Source organism: Molossus molossus, unplaced genomic scaffold (assembly GCF_014108415.1).
Source record: "Molossus molossus isolate mMolMol1 unplaced genomic scaffold, mMolMol1.p scaffold_m16_p_1, whole genome shotgun sequence".
Taxonomy (NCBI): Eukaryota; Metazoa; Chordata; class Mammalia; order Chiroptera; family Molossidae; genus Molossus; species Molossus molossus.
This window is the reverse complement of record NW_023425344.1, coordinates 81,048,409-81,073,704: the sequence shown is the minus strand read 5'-3', so window position 1 is coordinate 81,073,704 and position 25,296 is coordinate 81,048,409. Positions and strand designations below refer to the sequence as shown.

At 37.1% G+C, this 25,296-nt stretch overlaps 1 protein-coding gene across 3 annotated transcripts in view; it reads left to right on the top strand.

Annotated features, from left to right (window-relative positions):
- CENPE (centromere protein E) overlaps window positions 1–24,168 on the top strand; it is a 71,246-nt gene extending 47,078 nt beyond the window's left edge. For 2 of the 3 annotated variants that reach the window (XM_036269235.1, XM_036269252.1), the window contains 8 exons: window positions 1,042–1,260; window positions 5,019–5,204; window positions 6,373–6,485; window positions 8,559–8,656; window positions 10,839–11,022; window positions 12,549–12,802; window positions 15,833–15,918; window positions 24,103–24,168. In XM_036269235.1, the coding sequence (XP_036125128.1) occupies window positions 1,042–1,260; window positions 5,019–5,204; window positions 6,373–6,485; window positions 8,559–8,656; window positions 10,839–11,022; window positions 12,549–12,802; window positions 15,833–15,918; window positions 24,103–24,153 (1,191 nt within the window). In that variant the 3' untranslated portion in view covers window positions 24,154–24,168. Of the gene's footprint in view, window positions 1–1,041; window positions 1,261–5,018; window positions 5,205–6,372; window positions 6,486–8,558; window positions 8,657–10,838; window positions 11,023–12,548; window positions 12,803–15,832; window positions 15,919–16,660; window positions 16,682–24,102 lie in introns of those variants that run through there. The other variant, XM_036269245.1, reaches the window with a different exon arrangement.
- The last annotated feature ends 1,128 nt before the right edge of the window (window positions 24,169–25,296 follow it).

Below are 25,296 nucleotides of genomic sequence, written 5' to 3'. Positions count from 1 at the left end.
TATTTTTATTCATGTGTTTGGGTAGTTCTTTCCTAACACTTTGGTTTCATCTGGAAACTATACATAAATCACATCGAAATATAGATAATGTTTAATGGATAGTTCATCTAATTTGTTGAATGCCTGGAGCTAGCAAAATAATAAATGAACTTAAAAAAAATCTGCAATCAGTAGAGAAAAGAATAAAACCAATGTTTAAATAAGATAAACTCCATATAATTCAGTTTTTTGTAATATGGAGGGATGTCTACCATGTGGACTGGCATGGGCATGTTGCTTCTTTCAGCACCCAGACTGTAGGAACTGGTGATTTTACATGGCATGAGGTCAGTAGTCCAGAGCCAAGAAGAGTCCAGGGTACCAGCAAGAATACAACTAATTTAGGATCTAGGGCTGATAGAATTACCATAAAGCCACAAATAAAGTTGGAGGTAAGACCAATAAACCATTTATGATGAGAACAAAAAGAATATTGTATAGGAATTAGTAAATAAAAAGGCTAGGTAAGTTTAGAGTTAGTTATTTTGTGATGTAAAAGACAGTGTTGATTGTTATTCCCTGCAAAGAAATATAAGATTTTCAAATTAATTATTAAAAGTCTGAGTTATTTCTTCTATAAACACTGAGGTTTGGAATGAAACAGGAAAATTGATTGTTTTTATGTTTACTGGATGTGTTCTGCTATTAGATGTCAGTTAATGTTTTGTTATGAGCCATAACATATAGAGACTTTAATCTTCACAAATCTTCACACTCCTTTTCATATATGTGTACTGATCTGATAGCGAGAGTATCATCTTCCAAATCAATATGAATCCTCTCCAGTTCTTATCCTTCTTTTATTCTCCTCAACAACAAACATCATCTGAAATTTCAAGAACTGATGCAAACCACAAAAAATGTTATGTTCTTCACATACTGAAAATGAATTTCAACAAATACCTTGTCCTAGAATTCTAGTATTTTTCATAGTGGTTTGTTTTTTGTTTTTTTTAGTATATAACTGTTTAGAGCTGTAATGGTATTTTTACTATTCAATAGGCTATAGTGAATGAATCAACAGAGTTTGAGGAAAGAAATGCTGCTTTAGCCAAAGAATGGGAACGTGACCTGAAATCAATGAAAGAGGAAAATGAAAAACTATTTAAAAACTACCAAACTTTGAAGATCTCTCAGCCACCTCGTGCCCTTGCTAATCCTACTACACCAGATGATAAGAATCTTCATGTTACAACAAGAACCACACAACCAATCACAGAGGTATATTAATTTTTTTGTAGTTTTTAATTTGCAGCTTCATCTCAGAGTTAAAAATATATCTCATATAACATTTCAGAGCAGAGTATAGAAAGTATTCACTAAGGAACATGGATCACCTTTGCGCGCGCACTGTGTGTGTGTGTGTGTGTGTGTGTGTGTGTGATGGGCTAGTTCTATTGTGACTGTCGCTCAGTTAAGTAATTATAAAGCTAGACATTATATGAGGTCTTCCTTTGGATTTAAAAACGGAAGTAACTCATAGCTTAATTTGAATAACATGTCATGTATTATTACCCAACATTATAAATTTCCTAAATCATGTGACTTTCTATTAAACTGTAATCTGTCTGTATATAGAACTAGATTAGAGGAAAAAGCAATTTACTTTTTCCAATTAGCATCAATATCTGTAATATTGGTTAATATTATAATAAAAAATATAAGGAGCTAAAAATATAATAGATTTCTTATGCAGATTAACCTGTGTTCAAAATTAGTATTTATTTGAATATTCCAGTTACTTTTATTTGAATAATCCAGTTACTTTACTAACTACCCTTGGGAGTCTGTAAAGCAAACATGCTATTCTATTTTGTTACCCTACAAAATGAGTTAATGGGAAACCCAAGAGTAAATTATATTTCAAGAGTATATTTATCATTTTTACCAAAATAAATACTTACAATTTAATAATTACTATGGGAAACTAGTAGAACCCGAGTATACAGTTTATTGATTTGCTGATCACAACAGACTTCAGCCAGCTGGTAGATATAAAAATAGTGGAAATTTGAAACTCATCTACCAAAGCAGTAAGATAAAGAAGCAGAAGAAAATTCCATCTTCAGTGACCCCAGAGAAAATACCCTACTAGATAATAAAATATATGCTTTTAGTTTGGTACTTAGGCCAAATGAGAGTAGCATAGAATAACTTGGCAATGACACAGGAACAGACAAACAGAGCAGTGGAACAGCACAGAGAGTTCAGCAGTACGTTCACTGGAGGATAAGGGTAACAATATTTGACTGAGAACAACCAGGTAGCCATCTGGCAGACATAGGTCTGGATTCCTACCTCACTCATTAAACAAAAGTGTAATCTAGGTGGGCCAAATGGAAACACACATACATTTTCCAGGATAACCTGCATGTGTGTACATGAGAATAATCTTATAAACATGAACAAATTCAGGTATTTTTGTACTTGAAAAAACTAGAAATAACCTAAATGTTCACCAGTAGGTGATGGGTTAACTAATTTATGGTATTTCCATGAAACAGGATGTATATATTTATGAAAACAAAAATGTAAGAGATTTTTATGTGTTGATAATGGAAAGATCTGAAAATACATTGTCAAGTTATTAAAAAAAAGATGTAAAAGTGTATGTATGTTTAGTATGTTCCTATTGTATGTATGACTGACTGTTTTTATATACTATATATGCTTAGGTACACATAGAAAGTTCTGAAAGGATACACTTGAAAGTGTTTAGTAGTCATCGCTTCAGGGTCAACTTGGGCTCTGAGGTGGGGAAACTCACCCTTCACATATGCCTTGGAAATTTTCCACATACTTGTATTTTTCCATTTAATGTAAGTAATAAAAATAAAGGGAATGCCGGCTAGTTTGGCTCAGTGGGTTGAGCATTGACCCATGCACCAAGAGATCGCCGGTTCAATTCCCAGTCAGGGCACATGCCCGAGTTGTGGGCCAAATCCCCAGTGGGGGGCATGCAGGAGGCAGCAGTCCATGTTCTCTCTCCATGATTCTATCTTTCTCTCTCTCTATCTCTCCCTTTCTCTATAAAATCAGTAAAGAAAAAAAAAATTTTTTAATAAAAAAATAAAGGGAATGATGTGTATTACCTTAAAGTGTCAATTAAAAATGTGCTTTCTTTAAGTAGTGTTAATTTAAAATGTGAGTGCAAATTTAATATGTTTAGGACTTCACTGTGCTAACCAGTAAATAAAATAAACACTAAACATTATAATATAAATTTGGGGCATTTTTAGTCCAAAAATCATCAGCTTCTAAATGAAAAAATAATACATGTGTAAATAGTGTGACATTTGGTTTTTTTTCTATCCTTTGCTAATTTAGTCTGTGAAAAATTAATATCTCTATATGATCATCTTTGTGTTAAAATTATATACTATGATTCTGTCTTCATGACAGACCTTATATGTGTGTCTTTTTTTTTTTTTTTTAATTGTTGCCCTATTTCAGGATGTCCTCCATTCTCACCCCATCCACTCACGTCCACCTCCACTCAGCCCCAACAACCCCTCCCCTGTCCTTCACCACTCTGTTGTCTGTGTCCATAGTCCATGTACATATGTTCTTTGGCTACTCACTTCACCTTCTTTTATCTAATCCTGCCCCTCCACTCCCCTCCCTTCTTACATTTGTCATTCTGTTCCATGTTTCCATGCCTCTGTTTCTATTTTGTTCATCAGTTTATTTTGTTTGTTAGATTCCACATATTAGTGAGATCATGTGATAGGTGTCTTTGTCTGACTGGCTTATTTAGCCTAGCATAATACTCTCCAGGTCCATCCATGCTGTCACAAGGGGTAAGAGTTCCTTCTTTTTGAGAGCTGTATAGTATTCTATTGTGTAATGTACCATGGCTTTTTATCCACTCATCTACTGATGGGCGCTTGGGCTGTTTCCAGATCTTGACTGTTATAAATAATGCTGCAGTGAGCATAGGAGTGCATGTATTCTTTCAAATTAGTGTTTTTGGTTTCTTAGGATATATTCCCAGAAGTGGGATCACTGGGTCAAAAGACAGTTTTATTTTTAAGTTTTTGAGGAAACTCGACACTTTTCCACAGTGGCTGCAGCCAGTCTGCATTCCCACCAAAGTGTATGGAGTTCCACTTTCTCCACATCCTTGCCAGCACTTGTTGTTTGTTGATTTATTGATGATAGCTGTTCAGACAGGTGTGAGATTATATCTCATTGTGGTTTTAATTTGTATCTCTGATGATTAGTAATGCTGAACATTTTTTCATATGTCTATTAGCCATCTATCTGTATGTTCTTTTTGGAGAAGTGCCTATTCAAGTCCTTTGCCCATTTTTAAATTAGGTTTTTTCTTTATATATTTTGAAAATTAACCCCTTATCAGATGTATCTTTGGCAAATATGTTCTCTTTTTCAGTGGATTCCCTTTTTTTTTTTTTTTAATCCTCACCCGAGGACATTTTTCCATTTTTTTTGTTCTGATAAAGTGGGAGGGAGAGAGAGAGAGAGAGAGAAACATCGATGTGAAAGGGACACATCGAGTGGTTGCCACCCACACAACCCAACCAGGGCCGGGGACAAACTGCAACCGAGGTACGTGCCCTTAGTGGGAACCAAACCCGGGTCTCTCTGGACCGCAGGTCGATGCTCTAACCGCTGATCCAAACCAGTCAGGGCCCTTTTCATTTTGTTGATGGATTTTGTGTGTGGTTTTTTTTTTTTTTTTTGCTGCACAGAAGCTTTTTAGTTTGATGTAGTCCCATTTGTTTATTTTTCCTTTGTTTCCCTTGCCCTGTGAGATATAATGGTAAAAATATTGCTTTTCAAGATGTCTGCGGTTTTATTGCCTGTTTTCTTTTAGAATTTTTATGGTTTCATGACTAACACTTAAGTCTGTTATCCATTTTGAATTTATTCTTGTGTATAGTGTAAGTTGGTAATCTAGTTTCATGTTTTTGCATGTCCCTGTCCAATTTTCCCCATATGTGTTCTTTTTTTGATAGAAAATTCAAGAGCTGGAAACTTCACTACGTGAAGCTAAAGAAAGTGCTATGCATAAGGAAGACAAGATTATAAAGATGCAGAAAGAACTTGAGATGACTTATGACGTAATAGCAAAACTTCAAGTGCAAGTTAATGAATTAAATAAATGCCTTGAAAAAACAAACGAAATGACCCAAGTACTTCAGGTAATTTCACAAACTCACAAATAAAAGAGGTTGTTATTTTCCTATTACTGTTGAATTTAGCAGATTATTTGTGAATATGATCTTTTACTTCAACTTCCTATTAGCTAGGTATATCTCAAGTTCAATACTCAGGCTTTGAAAAAGCAAGTGACACCTTAGAAATGAAATGTAGGAGAATAATAATGATTATTTTTATCTCTCTAGAAAAATTTTAAAAGACATATAGATATTATTTTTTATAGTTTAAGATGTATGTTCATTTTTTTAATGCTTCTTATCTAAATATTTAACACTCCTTATTAGATAAATACATTTTAAAAAAATTTTTTTTAATTTAATTGCCCTGTTATTGAGTCCTACTTGTTAGCCTGTGGGCTGAATCTGACCTGTTTTCTTTAGAAATAACAGTCATTTCAATGTTTTTTTAATTGAACACACCCTCATTAATTACATCCTTACCAATTCCTTTTATTTTAGTCCCAGCCACTTCTCACAATTCTGCTACTTGAGTCTGACCCTAATAGACATTTGAATTTGCTATTCTGGCTCCAGTGTCTCATCATTCCAGTTAAGATTAGAAAGAAGACAAGAATGGAAAAAATAATAAAATAAATTAAATAATAAAATTAAAATAGTAAAAGATCAATTTAAATTTTAAAAATAATAAAATTAAAATGTTCATTGTTTAACATTTATTCAGTGATTTTTTTTATTCATTAAAAAAGATGTATGTATGTATTTATAGATGAATAATTTTTTTCTGAGTGGAAAGTAGATATATTTATGTCACTGGGTTGAACCATCTTTGAATACAGAATACCCCCAATAATGCTATATAATACTTTGTGCCTTGAATTCAGTTCTAGTTTTATATTTTTCTTCTGACATCTTCCTGTTTCATTTTTTTGTTAGTATTTTTTAATTGGGAAAAGATTTTGTTTTAAGAAATAAATTTTTCAAATGCACTCTCACATATTAGTTCCCAATAGCTTCAAATATACTTAACATCAGATATTTGTTAGTCATTTGAGCGTTAAAATGTATGTGCCTTTCCCACTTTTCATATATTGAGAGTTTGCTGTTTTAAAGTGTTTCTATCAGATAAAGACAGTTCCCAACTCTTTGAAACTTCTCTAAAATTATTTTATTTTTCTTTTCTCTAAAAAAGGACAAAGTTGCTTTAGGAGCTAAACCCTATAAAGAAGAAATTGAAGATCTTAAAATGAAGCTGGTGAAAATAGATCTAGAGAAGATAAAAATTGCCAAGGAGTTTGAAAAAGAGTATGTTTTTGCCTTAATTGAATGTGACTTTAATAGCTTAAATTTTCTTTCCAAATGATATGTTTCTTTGCATTGATTAATTTTTAAAAATATTTTATAGCTTTTTTAAGTAAATATAAACATCCACAGATTTTAAATGTACTAAATTCTCATTAAATATGCAAAGATTTTTAGAAATAAGCACAATTCTGATTAATTACTAATACTGCCTTTGGATGCTTCTTGCTTCATCATATATATATAAACAGCTTAAAATGGCCTTTTTATGCTTGAAAGTGACTGTGAAGAAGGTGTGTGTGGGGGTATATCAGTTGGTTGGCATATCATCTCGTACACCAAAATTTGTGGGTTCAATTCCTGGTCAGGGCACATAGCTAGGTTCCAGGTTCCGTCCCCAGTCCAGGAGCAAACAGGAGGCAACCAATCAAAGCAAATGATTGATGTTTCTCTTGCATCAATGTTACCACCTCTTTCTTTCTCTCCCCCTCCCTCCCTCTTTTCCTCTCTCTCAAAAATCAATTAAAAAAAAAAAATCCTCAGATGAGGATAAAAAAAAAAGTATGTGTATTTAGCAGTTTGACTAAGGTTTGTGTTCTCTGAATTTTATTTTTTCTTCCTAGTGTGTTCTTGTGTAACGGTTATACAGGGTGGTGCAAAAGTAGATTCACAGTTGTTTGTATGGAAAATAATACAATAATTAAAAAGTAATACTAGAACAAACTTTCATGTACTCACAACTGTAAACCTGCTTTTGCCACACCCTGTAATTCCTTTGCAACCAGTCCCTAGTGCCCAAGAGCATATCCTCGTTTTATTGATCTGTCTATATATGTTACTATGCATACTAGCATGCCTGAAGTTCTTTGTGGTATAGCATGAAGAAAAGAACATCAAACAGAGAGTTAGGGAAACTGAATTAGAAATATAATGTTGCCACTTACTAATATATCACATATGCAAGTAGTTTAATCTCCCTGCTTCTCACAGTCATAATCAATAAAAGGATAGGTTTATATTAGAAGATTTCTTAAGATCCCTTCTGGTTCCTAAAACTTTTTATTCTTCCTATAAATCTTTAATACTTTTTTTTTTCCTCGCCCGAGGACATTTTTTTATTTATTTTTTGTTCAGATAGAGTGGGAGGGAGAGAGAGGAAGAGAGAGAGAGAAATGTCGACGTGAAAGGGACATATCGAGTGGCTGCCACCTGCACGATCAACCAGGGCCAGGGACAAACTGCAACCGAGGTACGCACTCTTAGTGGGAACCGAACCTGGGTCTCTCTGGACCACAGGCTAGTGCTCTAACCGCTGAGCCAAACTGGCCAGGGCTCTTTAATAAATATTTAATGGTGATATCTAATTTTGTTCAAAAATAGCACTCTGGATCTTTATGCATTCTAACCAGCCTTCCATTGATAAGACTATTAGTTTTAAGGAAAATTAATACATACTAAATTCTTCATTAAAAAAGTGATTTTCCTTTTAGAATAGATTCAACAGATATTTTCAGTCTCAAAGGCCAAAAGTCTTCTGATTTATCATTAATAATTAGTGCTTAAGCCCACAATTCATAAAGTGTCTCTTTCTGCTGGGAAACAATGAGCAGAATTTGACCTTTTACTGTATCACCTTAGCAACCTAGGGTTTGCTTTCTTGACAGTGTAGAAAAGAAGCTGTTTTTTGCTTTCAGGCTCTGGTAATTGTACCTTCAAAATGTTTTGCAGACCTCATGGTAACAGCCCAATTATTTTATGGTGCCTTTGAATATGATTTTGCTCAGTATGGAGTTAATAGCTATTGAGCTTCCAGAAATTTAAAAAGAATTGGTTTTTCAATGTCAAAAAAAATTGCCCCTGCAACCAAGCAGAATACTTCCATTTGGTGGTGTTATAACTATAAAGTACATGATACCAAGGAGGGTATCATGAGGGCTGCTACTGATCTACTACTATTTATGGATATATGTCAGTGTGATGTATCTTACTAGAAAATTCTTAACAGCAGTTCTGTTTATTCTTCCATTAAAAGTTAATTACTGGGCTGTTACATATATTTATTGTTGTTTTTATCAGAATCGCTTCTACAAAAGCCACTATAGAGTATCAAAAAGAAGCCATGAGGGTATTGAGAGAAAATCTTAGAAGAAATCAACAGGCCCAAGACACCTCAAGTAAGTAGAAAATGCTGATATTTCCAGATCCTGTTCATTTTACTTCTCAGTACACTTACACATTTTGAAAACTAATATATGTAATAGTAAGAATAAAGCTGGGTTAATCACTAATTTAGAAAGAACTGCTTTTAAAAGGAATTTATTGTGATTGTATGTATCTTGTGACATCTCCCATAATATCAACTGTTTACCCATTATAGATTCTTGAAAAATATGAATTTTACCTTTGCATAATCAGATATTTACATATTAGTGAAGATACTTCAGTACAATTAAAGAATGACTTAGCAATCAAGGTAGAAGTACCAATATCTTCCCAATAAAAATCCAAACACATCTTAATAGATTTTAACAATATGCATAATAAAATATAATCAGTGCAAAATACAAATAAATATTATTCTACTTGTTCTTAATACTGAAAATACAGGGTTTAATTTTACATGTAAACTCTTTAAAATTTATCTTAGGTACAGTTGTTGAATATAATAAAAGTTTTGCGCCCTGGCTGGTTTGGCTCAGCGGTTAGAGCGTCGACCTGCAGTCCTGAGAGACCCGGGTTTGGTTCCCGCTAAGGGCGCGTACCTCGGTTGCAGTTTGTCCCTGGCCCTGGGCGGTTGTGCGGGTGGCAGCCACTCGATGTGTTCCTTTCACATTGATGTTTCTCTCTCTCTCTCTGTTCCTCTCTCTCCCTCCCACTCTACCTGAACAAAAAAAAATGGGAAAATGTCCTCGGGTGAGGATAAAAAAAAATTAAAAATTAAAAAAATAAATAAATAAATAAAAGTTTTGCATATACATTCCTCAAACAATACCTTATTCCATAACTCTGTCTCTTGTGTTTCATCTTCCAAGAGGGAAGGTTGAACAGTACTTGGGGCAACTTTCATAATAGAACAAGCATTGAACTAAAAGTTAGGGGCAGGTCTCGCAACTGATTGCCCTCCCGTGATGGCTGAGGAATCGAGGGGACCACACCTGGCCTCCTAGCACATGTGTATACACTTGTAAAGATCACACTAAGCGTGGTATGTGAAAGCACACTGAAAATTCTAAATGTCAAGCAAATGTAAGATAATATGTGTGTGTATTGTTGTCCACTTATTTAAAAAAGAAATTAGAGATAGTGTTAAAGATGTTGCCTAGTACACATTTAGTTTGAATATCCCTAGTGTCTACTGCAGCTCCTACCTGGAAAACTTCAAGGGATAAAAACAGAACTGAGGCTCTGGCCGGTTTGGCTAAGCGGTTAGAGCATCGGCCTGCGGTCCAGAGAGACCCGGATTCAGTTCCCGCTAAGAGCGCATACCTCTGTTACAGTTTGTCCCCAGTCCTGGTTGGGTTGTATGGGTGGCAACCACTCGATGTATCCCTTTCACGTCGATGTTTCTCTCTCTCTCCCTCCCTCCCACTCTATCTGAACAAAAAATGGAAAAATGTCCTCGGGTGAGGATTAAAAAAAACAGAACTGAGGACTCTGTGGTTATATTAGGGTCAGGATGATGGTTCTTGAATTATAAGTGATTTTCAGGTACACTTAGTACCTGAATTCAAAATAATACAAAAGAAAATGGACATTGAGTACCTTCGCACCTTGCCCCTTTTGTAAATTACGGTGATTTAGTGGACTATTCAAATTTATAAGTTCCTCACATTTTTATGCAATTTTACCTAAAATTTACAAAACAATTTCTTATACTACTTTTTTATACATATGGTGTAGAATATACAATAATATATGCTTTGAAATAATTCTAAGGTTTGTTTAGTTAACAAGTATGTGTTGAGTATTTATAGACTGGGCTGGACCCCACACACACATTCTGTGTTGGAAGAAGCCCTTCAGGTGCTTCCACTGACATATGAGATAGGTCAGTGGAAGACAACTCTGCTTAAAGGGGTTCCTACTGCTGCAATCATGGTGAAAGATTTTAGCAGGATTCTGGTAGTGGAATTGGTGGGTGGGGAATAGTAAGAAGATTCTAGAGATACTTGGAATTGATGATGGAATAGGCATTAGAAGTCAGGTAGAAGACAGAATTCAAGGATGATTTTCAAGGAAATGATGGTTGAGATGTGTTGGGTTTTATAGTGACTTGTTGCATTTAGTAATGTTGCCTTTATTTTGAACTTTGGAGATAATAAAATTATTACCTATCTGTATATTTGCCTCCCGCAGTGGTATTAGAAGATAATGATTCTAAACCTTCAAATAAACCCCTCACCTGTGGGGGTGGCAGTGGCATTGTACAAAGCACAAAAGCTCTTATTTTGAAAAGTGAAAATGTACGACTAAAAAAGGAAATTTCTAAGTTGAAGCAGCAAAATGAACAGCTAGTAAAGCAAAAGGATGAACCGTTAAGGTAAGATCTGCTTACCTGATACAGAAATTATGTTTATGGCTGTTACATATGGGGGAGGATGATATATACACATGCATATATATATTTTTTGCTGTTGGCAACCCTTCACACATATGGGGAAAGTAATTTTTAGAGCTCATGTAATGTGTCTTTTTTAAAAGGAATAAGAATATGGTAACACTGTTCCAGATGTTTGCTGTGTATCAGCTGACCTCTTTTTGACTAAGCCAAGAATCAAGATGTAAATGGAGATCTTTGAGGGGGCAGCTTAAATATACTACATGTCCATATGCCAGTCAGGAGGCTTTACTCAACAGAGGACTTCTTCGGTCTGTTATTGTAGCCTGTTTCCTTGGACTTTATGAACAGATCTAACAAACTTATTTGGCTTCTACCAAAGATTAGAATCTTGTGCTAATATTCTAATATAGTAGAAGAAAAAATAGGCATTAAACAAATAATTATACAAATAACTAATTCTTTATGATGAGTGCTGATAAACAACAAATGAAACATTATGAAATAGTTTGCTGGAGGGATCCAACCTCACCTAAGCATCAGGAGGAGTGGCGATCAAGATACTAATCTGAGTAGATCTGAAAAATGTGTACAAGTTGTACTAGATGAAAGGAGAGACAAGTACACCTCTGGGCCCAGGGAACAGCAAGTGCACAGGCAGTGAGTGAGAAAGAACCAGCAGGGGGATTGAAAGACATCCACTGTGGCCAGAGCATGGAGAACGAGACAGGTGCAAGATGAGGTGCCATGGGTGACTGGTCCCGATCCCACAGGCCCTTAGAGATCGTTCCGAGGGCGTTTGGGTGATTCCCTAACTGTAACGGGAGGATTAGCGCCACTGCAGGTGTTTAAGCCGAGGGCCTGGTGAGATCAGATAGCATCTCTGGCTACTAGAGCATAATGGAACCCAATTTAGAAATCTTATTTGTTGAATCCAGGCCAAAATACAAAACAAAGAATGGTGACAATGGGGAATAAAAACAGAAGAATCTGGGAAACAAGAGTGAGGTTATATTAACAACTTGGCTGACTGATCAAGTAGAGAACGGGGCCTCTGGGATTGCTTCCCAGGTTTCTGTGCGGGAACTAGGCAGATGCTGGTGGCATTTCCTATAGGAAGCAAGACTGTAACTAATCCAGAAGAGCACAGTGTGCTATTTTAAAATAACAAAGGTACACTAAAGACTCATTGATCCAGAAAACTAACTTATCAATAGATAAACTACTCTGGATATCTTTGATTTATTTGACAACCCTGAGCTTTCTTTTCAAGACTCCATGATCACAGAGATTAACTCAATTTATATTGACCTCATTTTATTTTCTGAACTGTGGAAATAGACCAAACAAGAAGCAGTAAGTTGAAATTAAAATATAAATAATGATAAAATAGTAAATTATGTGTTATGTATATTTTACCATAATTTTTTTTAATGTTTTATGTGAACACATTTCAGGAAATAAGTAGTCTTACAGTCTCCTTTCTTCTCCCCCACCCCCACCCCCAGTTTAAGCAATAATCGTCTTTCCAGTGAGGTTCTCAAAGAAGTAACTTGTGAGAACTCTCCAAAGACGCCGAAAGCGACTAGAACAGCTTCTGAAAAGAGACAACGTATACCCTCTCAGCGCAAGGAACTGAGTTTGCAAGATCCCGTGCCACAGGAATCACCCAAATCTTGGTTTTTTGATAGCCGATCAAAGTCTTTTCCAGTACCGCATCCAGTTCGCTATTTTGATAACTCAGGTTTAGGCCTTTGTCCAGGTGGGTAAAGATATACTGGTTACTTGGAAATCAGGGAGCAACAGTGGGAACGTATCTGTAATAAGTGGCCCCACAGGGCAGGTTTGGACAAGAGAAGAAGGAGGTGAGCCAGTGACTACACAGACTTCACTTGCTGTCTCTGAGTTTCTCCAAAGCACAGCCCTGGCGTCCAGTCGATTTTCATTCCAAGTGAAGACTTTTTTCTGCCTCTTAAGCTCTCAAGAGTTTCCCAAAGATGACAAAGCAACCCTCTCAAGGACATAAAGACACTACCCTATAAACAAAACTGTTACTGAAAAAGACTCATTCATTCAATGAGCCAGAATTCCCAATAGCATATTCATAGACTTTTATTATTTACATATTAGACCCCAATGGTACATTGAGGAGCAAAACCACTCATGATGGTCCCTGCCCACTGGAGCTTACAGTCTATTAAGAAGTATAATTGGTGATCAAGTAATCCAAAAAGTAAAATTCTGGAGTCCAAAAGGCCCAGGCTTATAGTGTTTGTTCTAGGAATGTTAAGGAAGTCTGCCTTGAAGCAGGGGACTGAGATCTGAGGGTCCATGTGAGTCAGCTTAGAGAGGGGAGGGGAAGGCATTCAGCAGAGAGAACAGTGACATCCCCAGGGTAGGAGGGACCATAACCAGGGAAGGTTTGAGAGAAATGTGTGGCCAGAGCATTGGCCTTTGTGCATAAAGTCAGAGAAGCCAAGCCTGTGGGGCTTTATTGACCATATTAAAGAAATGTTCCTTCTTCCTGAAACAGCAGGCAAAGAAAGACTTTGAAAGATTTTAAACAAAGGCAGGGGAATATAATGAGTTATACATTTTGAAAGCATTACCTCCGCTATGAGTTAACCAACAAAGAATAAGATCAAGGGTTTATAACAGTTGCCCCAGCAAGAGTGACAGTAGTGTGGACTTGGGCAGGTGCATCAGAGATAGAGAGAAGTAGACAGATGGGAGAGATTTGGGAGTAAAATCCACAGTGCCAGTTGCCTGGTTGGATGGAGCAGGACAGTGTCAAGGATCACCTCCAGCTGGGCAGGGGCGCTGTACCCGGGTGGGGATTGTCGTAAGGGAAGCTCTGAAATGTTGTGCTGCTTGTGGTCTTTCCCACCACCTGGTATTCATCGTGCCCAGGTGTGCAGGGCCTGAGCCCTTTGTGACAGTGTGTGTGCTGTCTGAGGTACCCTGTTACGCAGCTGTAGACATCTAAAGCAACAAAATTGTACACTAAGAAAGGTACCTGCTAAGTCATCTTAAAGCCCTGACCAAAGTTTGTCAGGGTTTATGAGAACTCTACTTGACAAAGAAGAAATCAGTGTATTCTCATCATCCACACATTGAAATTCTATCAAGTCTGCAGTCTGAAAGTGGTCCTGGGAGTGTTGTAAGGCACAAAACTGTAACTCTTCACTTCATGGAATAGTATTTGTCAGACATTTAAGGACCTTCCATTAGCTAACACTTACATGGAACTTTTGCTATATGCATACACACTATTTTTGAAGGGTTTTGAAGAGCAAAGTTTTGTAACCACCTTTCTTATTTTACCTGGTAGTGCCTAAAGCACAGGCATAATACGAATGAATCCAACCACAAAGAAAGTTGTTTCAGTCTTTTTATCAATATATGGACTCTCTGGTACCATTTTTTAGAGAAATGAACAAAAGAGTAGGCTGGAGGAATATACAGATAAAAATGCTGACCAAATCAGAATTAAAAGACATAGTCCCAGCTTAAATTAGTAAAATAACAGTCTAGCCCTGGCCAGTTTGACCCAGCGGTAAGAGCATCAGCCCAAAGACCAAAGAGTTGCGGGTTCAGTTCTGGTCAAGGGCACATACCTTGCTTGTGGTTCAGTCCCCGGCCCTGGTCAGGGTCATGCAGGAGGCAGCCAATCAATGTTTCTCTCGCATCAATGCTTTTCTCTCTTTCTCTCACTTCCTCCCTCCCTCCCTCCCACTCTGCCTGAAGATAAATGGAAAAATATTCTTGGGTGAGGATTTAAGAGAAAAAAAAAAATTGTCGGTTTTTAATTTTAATTATAAAAGGTAATCTAAGCCAAACCAGTGTGGCTCAGTGGTTGAGCATCAACCTATGCACCAAGAGGTCACTAGTTCGATTCTCGGTCACAGCACATGCCCAGGTTGTGGGCCCGATCCCCAGTGGGGGGCATGCAGAAGGCAGCCAGTCAATGTTCTCTCTCCCTCTCTCTTCCTCTCTCTCTAAAAATCAATAAAATAAATTTTTTTAAGGGGATCTAAATTATCTCAAGAGCTTAAGATAATTGGCAAGAACAGTTATGCTAGATTTACCATTGAGTGGGAAACCTTACTGATAACAGTCAATTAATACATATTTTGTATGTTATATGTATTATATGTATTCTTACAATAAAATAAGTTAGAGAAAAAATGTTAGGAAAATCATAAAAAGAAGAAAATAATGTATAGTATTTACTGAAAAAAAAACTATAAATTAGCATTCCTGTGCAGTTCAACCCCATTGTTCAAGGGTCAGCTGCACTTTTATGAATATAATCATTTGAATGTATATTGATAATAATCAAATAGTTTCAGCTGAAGTGCTTGTAAAGGCTCAAAGAACGTTTTCCAAAGATGTCTAAATATGCTCTAAAATACATACTATTTCAGTACACCATTTTTTTTTTTTTTTTCTAAAAATAGGACAAAAGAAAATCAAACTCAGTCCATGTTTGATCCACTTTGTATCCAAAATTTATGAATTCAAATAAGACTTTATCATTTCTTGGTTTTATATACAACATGGTTTTTCTTGCAATACATTTTATGGGAAAATGGGGAATAAACTTCTCCATCTCTGATGAAGTGAAATATACTTTCTTTAATGACCAGACTTGAGGATGTTAGTGATCACATTGCCATGTTTCATTTTTCACATCTCTACTGTCTTAACCTCCTTCACACTTCCAGTTGTATTTGGTTTTTGTGTATTTTTTAAAATAAGATTGCTTTTTATTTTTACTTCTTTTTATCAGACGAACCAACTGCTGGAGCAGAGAATGTGGATCCCCGGTCAGCTGCTTGTCGGGCCTTCTCAGAGAAAGACCTGCCGGAATGCAAGGTGCAGTAGCTCCTGCCTCTTCTCCGGGGCCAGCGTCTGGGGCTGCACCTTTGTGTGTCTGACCCTGGCAGTTACATCACAGTCCTACTTAATTTCAATTCCGTTTTCATTTTGCCACTAGAATTGGAAGGTGAAAGGTCAGGCGATTGATGTATTCCAGTCAGTCAGAATGGTGATAGCATTCTTCTTGAATGTGCTCATACTCCAGAAGTTGAATTGTCTTATTTATTTATATATATTTTTTAAAGAATAAAGTTATTGAAGCAAACTTTTAATCTAAATTGTATGCATTTTTATTACTGTAAAGTTATCCACATGTGACTCAATGAAATTATAAACTCCTTGTTTAGTACTTTGAACATTCAATAAATATTAAATTAGTACTGAATCACAACTCCTGTGATATTAATTCATGGTTTCTTAGAGGGGTACTCAGGGTATATTTGTTTCTCCTATCTGGTTTATTGACATTTAGAATTTTGCTATGAAAATATACACATGCTTTCTGGATTTAAGTTGTTATGGGTTAGAAAGTGCAATGTGACCTTTTTATTTTCTAGTGTTGATCTTCCCTTTACTGTAGTATCTACAAAAGTTCTTTTCTGTTTACCCACCCACTGCACTTCCTATGCAAGCACTAAATTGGTCGGTTGGTAAGTTGGTTATTGGAATTTATATTCTGTCGCACTTCACTCCCAGCTGAAAGAACTTCATATATCATTTATTCCACCCTTTATTTTAGACATGAAGAAACAGCACCAGAGTTTCTAAGAAAATAAGTTTGTTCTAAACCTAGGACCCCACATATTTAAGGCGTTTATGAATGGGCCTCATGCAGTCTGTATAACCTCTGGAAAAGGTGTGAACTTGTGTGTGGATTCATGTTTCTAGGATACTGAGGTTCATACTTTTATCATGTTTTCAAAGGGCTCTGCGACTCTAAATAAGATCAGGAACTATGATTTTAGAGAATACCAATATTTTAAGTCACATGACTGAAAAATTACAAAACAGCAAGTTATGTAAAGTTTAGAACAGTTAGTCATTTCAAGGCATTCTTGGCTTTTTTATAAGACTATTTAACTCATTTTTAGTCTGTGTATTAGATATTTTGCCTTTTAACATACTAACAGCAATTCTCTAGAGCTAAGGAGAATTGTCCCTTCCTAAAATCATCTCCCCCAAGTCTGTACCTTGGGAGTGTTGCTTCTCCATTCCACCCTTAACCAAAGAAGACTATATCTGAGCTGTAGATTTTATTTACAATATCTGCTCCTCTACTGAATAAAAGTAATGCAAATTAGTAGGTAAGTACACCTGGGTAATAAAATTACTTTAAGGCCATTAAAAATATAATCAGTCTTAAGGTATCCAGTCTAGTAGATTGTTTCTTGATTCTTGAATTTGTATGTTCATTTCCTTCCTCAGATTTGGGAAGTTTTTGACCATTATTTCTTTAAATGTTTTATTCCTTTCTTGACAGTAGCTTTTCAGTTTTCTTTTTTCCCCTTCTCTGACTGAATAACTTTAAATGATCTGTCTTCAACTCTGTTAATTCTTTCTTCTGTTTCATAAGTCTACTGTTGAGCCCCTCTAATGTATTTTTCTTTTTTTCTTTTTTTATCCTCACCCGAGGATATATTTCCATTTTTTGTACAGATAGAGTGGGAGGGAGAGAGAGAGAGAGAGAAACATCGACGTGAAGGGACACATCGAGTGGCTGCCACCCGCACGACCAACCAGGGCCGGGGACAAACTGCAACCGAAGTACGTGCCCTTAGTGGGAACCGAACCCGGGTCTCTCCGGACCGCAGGCTGACGCTCTAACCGCTGAGCCAAACTGGCCAGGGCTCTAATGTATTTTTCAATTTCCTCAGCTCCAGAATTTCTGTTTGGTTCTTTTTTATAGTTTCTATTTTTTTTTTTTCCTTTTCATTCATTTATTTTTGTTACAGATGTTTCTCCTTTTTCCCCCATTGACATCCTCCTCCCCCACCCTCCATGCCCTGTCCCCACCTTTGTTGTCCATATCCATTGTTCATGCATACATGCATATAAGTTCTGTGGTTTATCTCTCCCCCTGCACCCCCTCTCATGGGGATTGTCAGTCTGTACCCTACTTCCACATCTCTGGGACTACCCTGTTCTTCAGACTGTTATGTTCATTATATTCCACAAATAAGTGAGATCATATGATACTTGTCTTTCTCTGTTTGGCTTGTTTCACTTAGGATAATACTTTCCAGGTTCTTCCATGTCGTCTCAAAGGATAAGAGATCTTTCTTTCTTATAGCTGCATAGTACTCCATTGTGTATATGTACCACAACTTTTTTATCCATTCGTCTACTGATGGACATTTGAGCTGTTTCCAGATCTTAGCTATTGTAAATAGTGCTGCTACGAACATGGGGGTACATATATTCTTTCTGATTGGTGTTTCAGGCTTCTTAGGGTATATTCCTAGAAGTGGGATCACTGGGTCAAATGGCAATTCAGTGTTTAAGTTTTTGAGGTAACACCATAGTGTTTTCTATAGTGGCTGCACCAGTCGGCATTCCCACCAGCAGTGTACTAGAGTCCCCTTTTTCCACATCCTTGCCAACACTTCTTGTTTGATGATTTTTTGATGGCGGCCATTCTGACAGGTGTGAGGTGATACCTCATTGTTGTTTTAATTTGCAACTTTCTGATGATTAGTGATGTTGAGCATTTCTTCTTATGTCTCTTAGCCATTTGTATGTCCTGTTTTGAGAGGTGTCTGTTCAGCTCCTCTACCCATTTTTTAATTGGGTTCTTTGTCTTCCTTTTGTTGAGCTGTATGAGCACTCAATATATTTTGGAAATTAACCCCTTATCTGATGTATCATTGGCAATTATGCTCTCCTATACAGTGGGTTTCCTTTCCATTTTGATGGTTGGTTGTTTTGCTGTGCAGAAGCTTTTGAGTTTGATGTAGTCCCACATGTTCATTTTTTCCTTTGTTTCTGTTGCCTTAAATGTTGTATCAGTGAAAATTCTGCTGCATATGATGTCTGAAATTTTGTTGCCTACATTTTCTTCTAGGATTTTTATGGATTCATGGGTTACATTTAAGTCTTTTATCTATTTTGAGTTTATTCTTGTGCTTGGTGTAAGTTGATGGTCTAATTTCATTTTTTTGCTTGTTGCTGTCCAATTGTCCCAACACCATTTATTTAAGAGGCTGTCTTTACTCCATTGTATGCTTTTGCCACCTTTGTTGAATATTAATTGAGCATAATGTTTTGGGTCCATTTCTGGGTTCTCTGTTCAATTCCATTGATCTATGTGCCTGTACTTGTGCCAGTACCAGACTGTTTTGATTACAGTAGCTTTGTAGTCTATCTTGATATCTGGTATTGTGATCCCTCCACTTTGTCCTTCTTTTTCAAGACTGCTGTGGCTATTCGGGTCTTTTTTGGTTCCATATGAACTTTTGAAGTATTTGTTCTAGTTCTGTGAATTATGTCATTGGTATTTTGATGGGAATTACATTGAATCTATAAATCGTTTTGGGTAGTATGGACATTTTAATGATGTTAATTCTTCCACTCCATGAACAGGGTATGTGCTTCCACTTTTTTATATCTTCCTCTTTCTTTTTTCAATGACCTGTAGTTTTCTGCAAATAGGTCCATTATTTATTTGGTTAAGTTTATTCCTAGGTATCTTAATTTTTTTACTGCGATGGTAAATGGGATTGTTTTTTAGTTTCTCTTACTGTGAGTTCATCATTGGCGTATAAGAATGCCGTCGATTTCTTGATGTTAATTTTGAATCCTGCTCCTTTGCCAAATCATTTATTAAGTTTAGTAGATTTTTAATGGAGTCTTTCGGTTTTTCTACATATAATATCATATCATCTGCAAATAATGACAGTTTCACTTCCTACTTCCCAATTTGGATCCTTTTTTTTTTCTTCCTGATTGCTGTGGCTAAGACTTCCAGTACTATGTTAAATAAGAGGGGTGAAAATGGGCATCATTGTCTTGTTCCTGTTCTTAAGGGAAAGGCTTTTAGTTTTTGCCCATAGAGTATGATGTTGGCTGTAGATCTTTCATATATGGCCTTTATTATGATGAGATATGATCCCTCTATTCTCAAATCGCTGAGTGTTTGTATCAGAAATGGATGCTGGATTTTGTTGAATGCTTTTCAACATCTATTGATATGATCGTATGATTTTTATCTTTCATTTTGTTTATGTGGTGTATCACATTTATTGATTTGCGAGTATTGTACCAGCTGTGCAGCCCTGGGATGAATCCCACTTCGTCATGGTGAATAATTTTTTTGATGTATTGCTGGATCCAATTTGCTACTATTTTGTTTAGGATTTTGGCATCTATGTTCGTCAGGGATATTGGCCTATAGTTTTCTTTCTTTGTAGTGTCTTTTTCTGGTTTTGGAATTAGAATTACGCTGGCCTCATAACGCGAGTTTGGAAGTCTTCTCTCTTCTTGAATGTTTTGAAATAGTTTGAGGAGAATGGGTATTAGTTCTGCTTTGAATGTCCAGTAAAACTCCCCTGTGAAGCCGAACAGGCCTGAGCTTTTATTTTCTGGGAGAGTCTTGATTACATCTTCAATTTCCTTGGCTGTTACTGGTCTGTTCAAGTTTTCTGTCTATTCCCGGATTAGTATTGGGAGACTATGTGTTTCTAGAAATTTGGCCATTTTGCTTAGATTGTTGAATTTGTTGCCATATAATTGTTCATAATATTTGTTAACAATCCTTTGTATTTCTGTGGTGTCAGTTGTTACTTCTCCTCTTTCATTTTTGATTTTGTGTATTTGGGTTCTCTCTCTTTGTTTCTTGGTGAGTCTAGCTAATGGTCCATCCATCTTGTTTATCTTCTCAAAGAACCAGCTCTTTGTTTCATTGATCCTTTGAATTGTTTTTTTGGTCTCCATGTCATTTATTTCTGCTCTGATCTCTACTGTTTCCTGCTTTCTGCTTGCTCTGTGGTTTTCGTTTTGTTTGCATTCTACTGCTTTAAGTTGTGAGGTTAAATAGTCTATTAGAAATTTTTCTTGTTTCTTAAGGTAATGTTATGAACTTGCCTCTCAGAACTTCTTTTGCTGTATCCCATAGATTTTGTATTGTTGTGTGTTCATTTTTTTTTTTGGTTTCCAGGAAGTTTTTAATCTCTTACTTGATCTCCATGGTAACCCATTCATTGTTCAATAACATGCTATTTAGCCTCCATGTATTCAAATGTCTTTGCATGTTCTTGTTGCAAATGATTTCTAATTTCATGCCATTGTGATCTGAGAAGATGCTTGATATGATTTCAATCTTCTTGAACTTGTAGATATTTAGTTTGTGCCCTAACATGTGGTCTGTCTTTGAGAATGTCCCATGTGCACTTGAGAAGAATGTGAATTCTGCAGTTTTGGGGTATAGTTCTCTGTAGATATCTATTAAATCCATTTGATCTAGCACTTCATTTAGAGTCTTTGTTTCCTTGTTAATTTTATGTCTAGATAATCTATCCAGTGATGTCAGCAGGATGTTGAAGTCCCCTGCTATGATTGTATTGCTGTTGATTTCTCCTTTGAAGTCCTTCAGAAGATTTTTAATATATTTTGGTGCTCCTATATTGGGTGTATATATGTTTACCAAGGTTATATCTTCCTGTTGGATAGATCCTTTCAATATTATGTAGTGGCTTTTTTTGTCTCTAGTTATGGCCTTCATTTTGAAATCAAATTTATCAGATATGAGTGTTGCTACCCCAGCTTTTTTTTCCTTTTTCATTTGCTTGGAAGATTTTTTTTCCATCCCTTCACTTTTAACCTGTGTGAGTCTTTTGTTGTGAGGTTGGTCTCTTGTAAACATATATGTGAGTCATGCTTTCTTATTCAGTCAGCTACTCTGTCTCTTTATCGGAGCATTTAGTCCATTTACATTTATGGCGATTATTGATATGTACTTATTTATTCCTATTTTTGTTTAGTGTGGTTATATTTTTCTTCCTATTTCTTCTACTAATTACAGCTGTCCTTTTAGCATATCTTGCAGTGCTGCTTTGGTGCTAATATATTCCCTTAGCCAATTTTTTTTTTTGTCTGGGAAGCTCTTTATTTGACCTTCTATTTTGAATGATAGCCTTGCTGGATAGAGTAGTCTTGGATTCAAATCCTTGTTTTTCATGACCTTGATTACTTCATGCCATTCCCTTCTGGCCTGTAGTGTTTCTGTTGAGAAGTCAGCTGAGAGCCTTATGGGGTTTCCTTTGTCGGTAACCTGTTGCTTATCGCTTGCTGCCTTTAGGATTCTCTCTTTGTCTTTAATTTTTCGCATTTGAATTATGTGTCTTGGTGTGGGCCTGTTTGTGTTCTTCTTTCTTGGGGTTCTCTGTGCTTCTTGAACTTGAATGCCTTCTTCTTCACCAAGTTAGGAAAGTTTTCTGTCACTATTTATTCAAATATATTCTCTAGCCCTTGCCCATTTTCTTCCTCTTCAGAGACTCCTATGATGCGAATGTTATTACGTTTCCAGTTGTCCCACAGTTCTCTAAAGCTGTCTTCCTGTTTTTTAGTTGTGTTTTTCTTTTGGTTTTCTGATTGGTTGATTTTTTTCTACCCTGTCTTCTAATTCACTGATCCAGTCCTCAGCTTCCTCTACTCTGCTGGTTAATCCTTCCAATGTGGTTTTTATTTCTGCTATGTCATTCTTCATTTCCACTTGGTTGGTTTTCAATGTTTTTATATCTTTACTCATGGTGCTGAGTCCTTACTCATGCTGTTGGCCTTCCTCAAGATCATGGCTCTGAACTCTACCTCTGATAATTTGCTTAACTGCATTTCATTTATCTCATCTTTGATAGAGTTCCCTTCTTCTTTCATTTGGAATTTGTTTCTTTGTTTCACCATTTTGGCTATTTCAGTGGGTTTTGGAGCCTGCCAAATTTTCCCTGTGGGCGTTGGTGTTCCGCTGTTTGTGGCTCTCTCTACTGGGTTTGGATGAGCCTGGGTGGGCCCATGTTAAACACCACTGTCATGTCTTACTTTCCTGGGTAGATTTGCAAGCCCAGGAAAGGTTCAGTTATCCTCTAGCTTTTTCCTGGAGGCTAGTAGTCTCAGTTACTCAGTGCCTTGGAATGTAACCCTGGTGTTCTGCTTAAGAGGATTTCCAGAGGGTGAGACAGATGCTGGTTGTTAATGAGCCTCAATTTTCATTTCTTTGCCTCACCTGGAAAGGGCTGAATCTCTGAGGGAGGGGCTGCTGCTTTTCCTCACAGCTCTGGGAAGGAGCAAGCTGGCCACCATCCTTTGTGGCTGCGACTCAGCAAAAACTCTGAGTGACCTCCAAATCCCAGGTGTCCCCACAGAGTTCCAGTCCAGTCTGCCCTACCTCTGCCGGAGCCCCCAGGTGAGTGGCTGTAGCCAATCCAGTGCTCTGTTCCAGCTCTCTGCACGGTGGAGCGTGCTTGGTCTTTATTCCCCAACGGCGCTGCTCACAGCTAAGACTGCTGTTGTCCGTGGGTTCCCAGCCCGCCACCCTCTCGCTCCTCCATGGATCCTACTAGTGTCCCTGGTTATATGGTCCTATCCCACTGCTTTTCTGTTGCTTTTTTACAAGGATTTGTCTCTATTTTAGTTGTAATACCTGTTTGGTCCTGGGAGATCGTCTGTGTAGCTTCCATTCACTCCGCCAACATTTTCCTCAAAAAACAAAAAACAAAAAACCTTTTTTATAGTTTCTTTCTATTTGTTAATATTTTTGTTCATGCTTTATTTGCCTGGTTTCATTTACTTGTCTGTGTTCTCAAGTAGATCATTGAGCTTCTTGAAAACTTATTTTTAATTTTTTATCAGGTAATTCATTGATTGCCATTTCTTTGGAGTTGGTTCTGGAAATTTATTTTGTTCCTTCTATTGGACCATGTTTCTCTATTTCTTTGTGTGTTTTCTGAGTTTTTGCTGAATTTTATGCAATCAAAAAATTAGATTTCCTCTTCAGTCTATATGGATTATTTCATAGAAGGGAAGACTGTCATCAGTCAGTCAGCCTGGTTAGAGATTCTGGAGGCCTCTGAAACCTTTGGTGGGGTGTGTGACTTGTCTGGGCTTGAGTGTACAATTTGCCAATTAGAGAGGTTTGCCAATTTCTTTTTCAGGAGTTCGTACTCTCTTATTTCCTCTTGTGTCTGTCTGCAGTACTATTGGTTCTTTGGTGTTGTACAAGGAAGCCACCCCACTCTCCTTTGATGTCATTGGCCCCTGGGCACCCAAAGTACATCTGCTTCCCATGAGCTCACCAAGTAAAGCAAGTTACATACCAGTCCCTTGGACAATCCTCCAAAAAGCTGAAACACCAGACACTGTTCTCCCTCCCAAGGATGAAACTGTGAGTTGGGTACTTTCTACTGATTGTGCCAACCCACACCAGCCTTGGTCTGGAGCACTACAGACCCTCTGGTTGCCAAACTATGCCAGTTCATCAGTACTCCAAGTGAGGTGAGATGGAAACCAGTCACTTGGACAGCCTTCCAAAATGTTGGACCTTTAAATGAACTCTCCTCTCTTCTCCCCCTGCTCCTCACGGTGGAGAGATCATGGGCCAGCAGCTGAGCTCTGCTAGCTTGGGGCAGCGATGGGCACAGTTAAAGTGAATCAGTTCTCCCCTGTTTCCATGTCCTCAGCTTTGTCCTTGCCTAGGGCACTGCAACCTTTTTTTTTTTTTTAATCCTCGCCCAAGGATATTTTTCCATTGATTTTCAGATAGAGTGGGAGGGAGGAAGAGAGAAACATTATGTGAGGGAGCCACACTGATCAGTTGCCTCCTGCACCACCCCAACCAGGGCTGGAACCAAACCTCAACCAAGGTATGTGCCCTAGACCGGAATCGAACCCACAACTCTGGTCTGCGGGCCGACACTCTAACCGCTAAGCCAGTGACCAGGGCGGCACTGCAATTTTTTATGTGACTTTTGAAGTTCTCACAAAGGTATTTTGGCCTGCACATTGTTAAGTTGGTGTTTCTGTACGGGAAAAACTGGAACTTCCGATTCCTTTACCTTGTTGACCTCTCCTTCAGAATGTTTCTTAACTCTTATGATCTGAGTTTTAATATCATGACATGACTGATGGAAGAGTGGTGAAAATCAGCAATGGAAACTGGCAAAAATGTTGGAAACAGTAATATAGTTAGACAATACTAAATGTTCTGAAAGTAAAGTCAGGACCAGAGAAGACAAAACATGTATGGTTCATAGGGAACATTTTATTGAGAGTCTGGCAGAATTATATTCAAGAAGCTTATTAAGAGCCTGCTTATTCATACTGAGCTACTATGTGCTGATCATTGGTCTGGGCACCAAAAGGCACTGCCCTTGTGAAACTCAACTGTGT